We start from the raw sequence: 4676 nt of genomic DNA on the forward strand, positions 1-4676 counted from the left end.
AAACCAGTGCCGCTTCACTGAGTCTCCACACTCGAACCTTTCTGACTGCATCTGTGCCAAAACAACCGAATCTTAATCCACTCTCTTCCTTCCATAGTTACAGGACACGGAACACACAGCTCTGGCCCCAGGGGCTCAGGCCATCCCGCGGAGCAACGCCCCCGGCTGTGCTGACAAAGCGCGCTGGAGGAGCATGTGGGGATCGGCAGCATCTAAGGGGCAGAGGACGGGCGAAGGAATTCTCCGCTGGACCCTACGGGATATTCTGTCTGTAGAAGGAAAGTGTGCTGCATGCTGAAATTTTAGGCTAAAATGAAATGTCACGGCTACAGAGTCCACTGACTAGTTTATATTTTGTAAGTGCAGAACAAAGTTGAATTGTTCTAGAAACTGGGGGATGCCACGTGGCGGCTGTACTTCCTGCTCCCTGGGGTGCGGTGGGAGTGTACTAACCACGCCCGTCCATCGCACGCACAGGACACCAGGTAAAAATGTGGGTAAAAGCCTTCAAAAGGCAATAACGAAAGGCGAGGAGCAATCTTCTTTATTAAAATGAACTCATCCACTCAGCAGGCTTAAAAAATGAACACTGTTACAATGTAATTCTCCAGCACTGAATACAATGTATAAACATTAAACAGTGCTAATCAGTAGGCCTATCATTTCAACCATCTGAAACTTACACAGGGCTGTGACTATCCTCCCTGCTGTGTTTTGTAACAGTGACATTTTCTATCTGCAATTTTGTTTCCAATGACCATGCCCCTCTCCCCTTGCCCTCCCGCCCTCCCCACTCCTCCCCGCTGCATTCTATGGCTCTCTACTTCCAGGAAGTCATTTTTCCAGTTTCCATACACGAGGGAGAACATGTGGCACCCCAACTTCGACATGGCCACAGAGAAACAAAGTGAAGCCTCCCGTCCCCACTCCATGGGCGTTCTCGGCAGAGGGATAGGAATTGATGACATTGGCTGGGTCCACGGCCCAACGCCCTGCAGGCATTCTCCTCTGAGACCCCACAATGCAAAGTCTGGGTGTAAAGGAACTGGGACCACCAGGAAAGGGGTGCATGTTCAGCCCAGCAAGGACCGGCCCTGTGACTAACCCGCTGAGCCCATGCCTCTTGGCAGAAGCTCCAATAGACTCTTGGTTGATGGAAACGGAAGCAGCAAAAAGAAGTTCTAGAATTCTGTTCTTCCAAGCTCTCTGCCAAGAGACCCTCTACTGTCCCCCCCTTCTTACTCCACACCAAGATCTCTCGTGCACACTTGATTAAGATGCACTTCATTAAATCAAATTAATTGTTGAGTCTTTACCTAACTGCCACTAGGCAGGTCTCTCCATAATTCTTTCCGTGAGTATAAAAGTATTGTTTAAGGACCTTTCAAATCTACGGTCTTCTATCATCTTCCAAGGTCTCACCCGCCAAAAAGACAGTGTGATCAACGGACAAAGGTGGGCCCCGTGGCCCGGAGCCCAATCACTAGGAGACTCCCCAAGAACATGCTCGACTCCCCAGGCCCGTTTCCAGGCCCATAAAACAACCGAGGACGCTGTCTTGGCTAAAATGCGTGGCCATATGAGAGCCAGCTTTTACCCTGACTGGCCTCCCAGGGCCTCCCGGGCTGCTCCAGCAGAGAGTGGGGTCCTGCCAGAGCCCCCCTCCGCGGTCTGTGACCTCCTGCTGTGAACTCTCAGGCCCTGGGAAACGCCTGGGTGACCACCTGCCGGACCGCGACTAAACCCCAAAGAGCACACTGCTGAAGTTATTTAACGTTACCTTTTCATGTTATCAAAAGAACTTTACACTGCGACTTTTTCCCTGAGGAAGAAACTACGCTTCATTCAGCTTCACTGCACATGACCCGACAGCACGCCCGGGGGTGAGGGGTGAGCGCGGACGCTGGTGCCACTTACATTTCCTCTCAATGAACTGGTGCAGCAGGCAGGACTTGCCTGTACCCGCGTTCCCGATCACCAGGAACTTAAACAGGAAGTCTGAAAGACAAGGAAGACAAGGAGCGCGGACGCGGCGTTAAAGGGCTGCTGTGAACCCGCTTCGGCCGCGCTTGTGCGACCGGAGTACGTCTCAGCTGTGAACACAACGGGACAGGAGAGGCAGACGCACGCTCCGCGGAGGTGAAGACACACGCTGCCTTACCTGCCGACATGTTAGGATTTTCACCCTTGGCTTACATGCCTACTTCAGGGGTTTCCGAGTGCTCTTTGGGCAGTTTTCTTTCAATCTGGAAGTCTGAAAACCACTCCTGAAGAACAAAACGTGGCCCCTGCCAGCCGCTACTCAAACACACACGCGTGTGCACTGGGGTCCGAGGGACAGACGGTGCCACTGCTCTCGGTACCGGAGAGGCCTGGCGGGGGGAGTGAGGGCTGACTCCTTTCTTCTTTCCTTCTTCCCTTCCTTCCTTTCTCATTTATTTACGGAGTTCTGCTCAGCCTAGGCACTCGTGCATGGAGGGCAGTGGAACACAGGCTCCCCGATTTCCCACGCAGCCGTGGGTCTGCCCCTCACACTCTGGTCCTTCTCGCCCACCAGGGCACCGCCCCTCAGGCCCTGCTCCACACCCCGATATACCCACTGGCACTTTGAAAGAGTCCCCACCACGACCAATTCCAGATCAGACCAACACCCCACACCCTGGCTACTTTCCCTCCCCCAACAAAGCTCCACTCAGCCCGATCTGTGCTGGCCTGGCCTTGCCCTGTCACCTGTTTCACTCGAGAGAAAGCCGATCGATCGATCTGTCATGATATGCAAACGGCACAGGCAATTAACCTCACCCGGCAGTGCTGTGAGAATTACCTCGGTCTTTAAAATACCCCACTTTGGGCTTCTCACTGCGCGCGTTTTAGAAGCAAGTCACGCCCACACTCACAGCAGGGTTATTCGCACCAGGGAGAGGGTGAAAACCACCCAAGGTGCACTGGAGGAGGGACAGACAAATTGGGATATCCATTCACCAGAAGTCAGCCTTGAAAAGCCGGCAGTGCTGTGATGAGAACCTCGGCCTTTTATATAACACACCTCGGTCTGCTCATCGCGCTGCGCGTTTTAGAAGCAAGTCACGCCCACACTCACAGCAGGGTTATTCGCACCAGGGAGAGGGTGAAAACCACCCAAGGTGCACTGGAGGAGGGACAGACAAATTGGGATATCCATTCACCAGAAGTCAGCCTTGAAAAGCCGGCACTTCTGACATACGCTATCGAATGGATGAACCTGAGCCCACCATGGGGGTGCAGGCGGCAGGGCACCCCTGCCTGACACTGGAGTGTGGGAAAAGGCCTGGGGTCCGACTCTTTGGTCAACCTGAACACCCTGGGCACATGGTGGGCCTAGCTCCTGGCTGGAAAGTTGGTGGGAGGATTTTGGCACGGTGGGACTTTGTCCAGGGTCCCTGTTTCTTTCTCTTGCTCAATAAATAACCTTTTAAAAAAAATGGATGAACCTTGAAGACTTTATGTGAAGTGAAATAAGCATGCATAAAACGATACATACTAGAGGATCCTACCTCTAAGGGGCCCTGGAACAGTTAGGCTCATGGAGACAGGAAGAAGGGGGGTTGCCAGGAGTTGGGGTGTTAAGAATTACGGTCCGACAGGTCTGAGACTCTACCGGGAAGGCCAAGTTCCAGGGATGAACATGGCGGGGGTTGGACAGCCACGTGAATGTTCTCCATGCCCCTGGACTGCACAGGTAAGAAGTACACGTGTACCTATTTTACCACAATAAAGCAGGCAAGGGGATAAAGCATACCAAGCCCGCCGTTTTCACTGAACAGCTTCCACAGGCCAAGAAATAAAAGGGGAGGCTGGAGTTTCTCACCTTACTCAGAATTCTCCACTATTTAAAAAATACAGTTCAAGGGACCAGCAGCTAGCGTAATGGCTATGTCGCTGAACTCCCATATAGTCAGCCGCCGATCGAGTCCTGGACCTGGTAGCTTAAACTCATGCTGGGCGCATGTGCGTGCATGCCCAAGATCCCGAGAGGAGAATGGAGGAAAAGGGATTGTGGCGTGGCCATCCCCCCTGGGGGGTGATTTCTCGCTTTCTGTCTCTGTCTTTCTGGTGAGCGCTTGTGCCCTATAGCAAAGAAACCTCTCCACAAAAAATACAGTAAAATATTTGATATATGCTATAAACAGAAGAGAAAGAGACCCAGGCCAAGAAGCTGACAATATACAATTTAACTCATCTAATGAGGGCTTCCTTGGGGATGAATTAAGCTTGAAGGCAGGCGAAAGATCAAACCCCAAAATAAATCTGAAACAGATAAATTCTACTTGTGTGCTTTCAACTTTTCATGTGAGCAATGTTAAAAGAGGCAACAGCAACGATCAGATATTCAAACATCACTCTTGGGTAAATGTCAGCTAGTCAAAAATGTAGACAAAATAGAAACCCAAGGAGGACAAAAGGCCTCTAAACCACCGAGTCGGTGAGCACAAAGCCAAGGGACGACCTCGTGGGCTGCACTTGCATTCTGGTGACTGCTTTGCCATTCGGCCCTAAAGTGAGCCTCCGGCACCCAGGTCCGGGATCGCAGCACATCGCGAGCTCATGTAGCTGAAGGGAGCTGAGGCCGAGGCAGCCACTGGCAGCTGGAGACAGGCAGGGGCAGCCCTCATGGGATCGCACATCCGCTCAGCCCC

The 4676-nt window shown here is 52.3% G+C and overlaps 1 protein-coding gene across 1 annotated transcript in view; it reads right to left on the minus strand.

The window, feature by feature from the left end:
- RAB4A (RAB4A, member RAS oncogene family) overlaps window positions 1-1998 on the minus strand; it is a gene marked incomplete at its 5' end in the record, with an annotated part of 15980 nt that extends 13982 nt beyond the window's left edge. The window contains 1 exon segment of the mRNA XM_014586837.2: window positions 1918-1998. Within this exon segment, the coding sequence (XP_014442323.1) occupies window positions 1918-1998 (81 nt within the window).
- Window positions 1999-4676: the final 2678 nt, after the last annotated feature.

This window comes from Tupaia chinensis, unplaced genomic scaffold (assembly GCF_000334495.1).
Source record: "Tupaia chinensis unplaced genomic scaffold, TupChi_1.0 Scaffold000161_3, whole genome shotgun sequence".
In the NCBI taxonomy this organism is placed as follows: domain Eukaryota; kingdom Metazoa; phylum Chordata; class Mammalia; order Scandentia; family Tupaiidae; genus Tupaia; species Tupaia belangeri.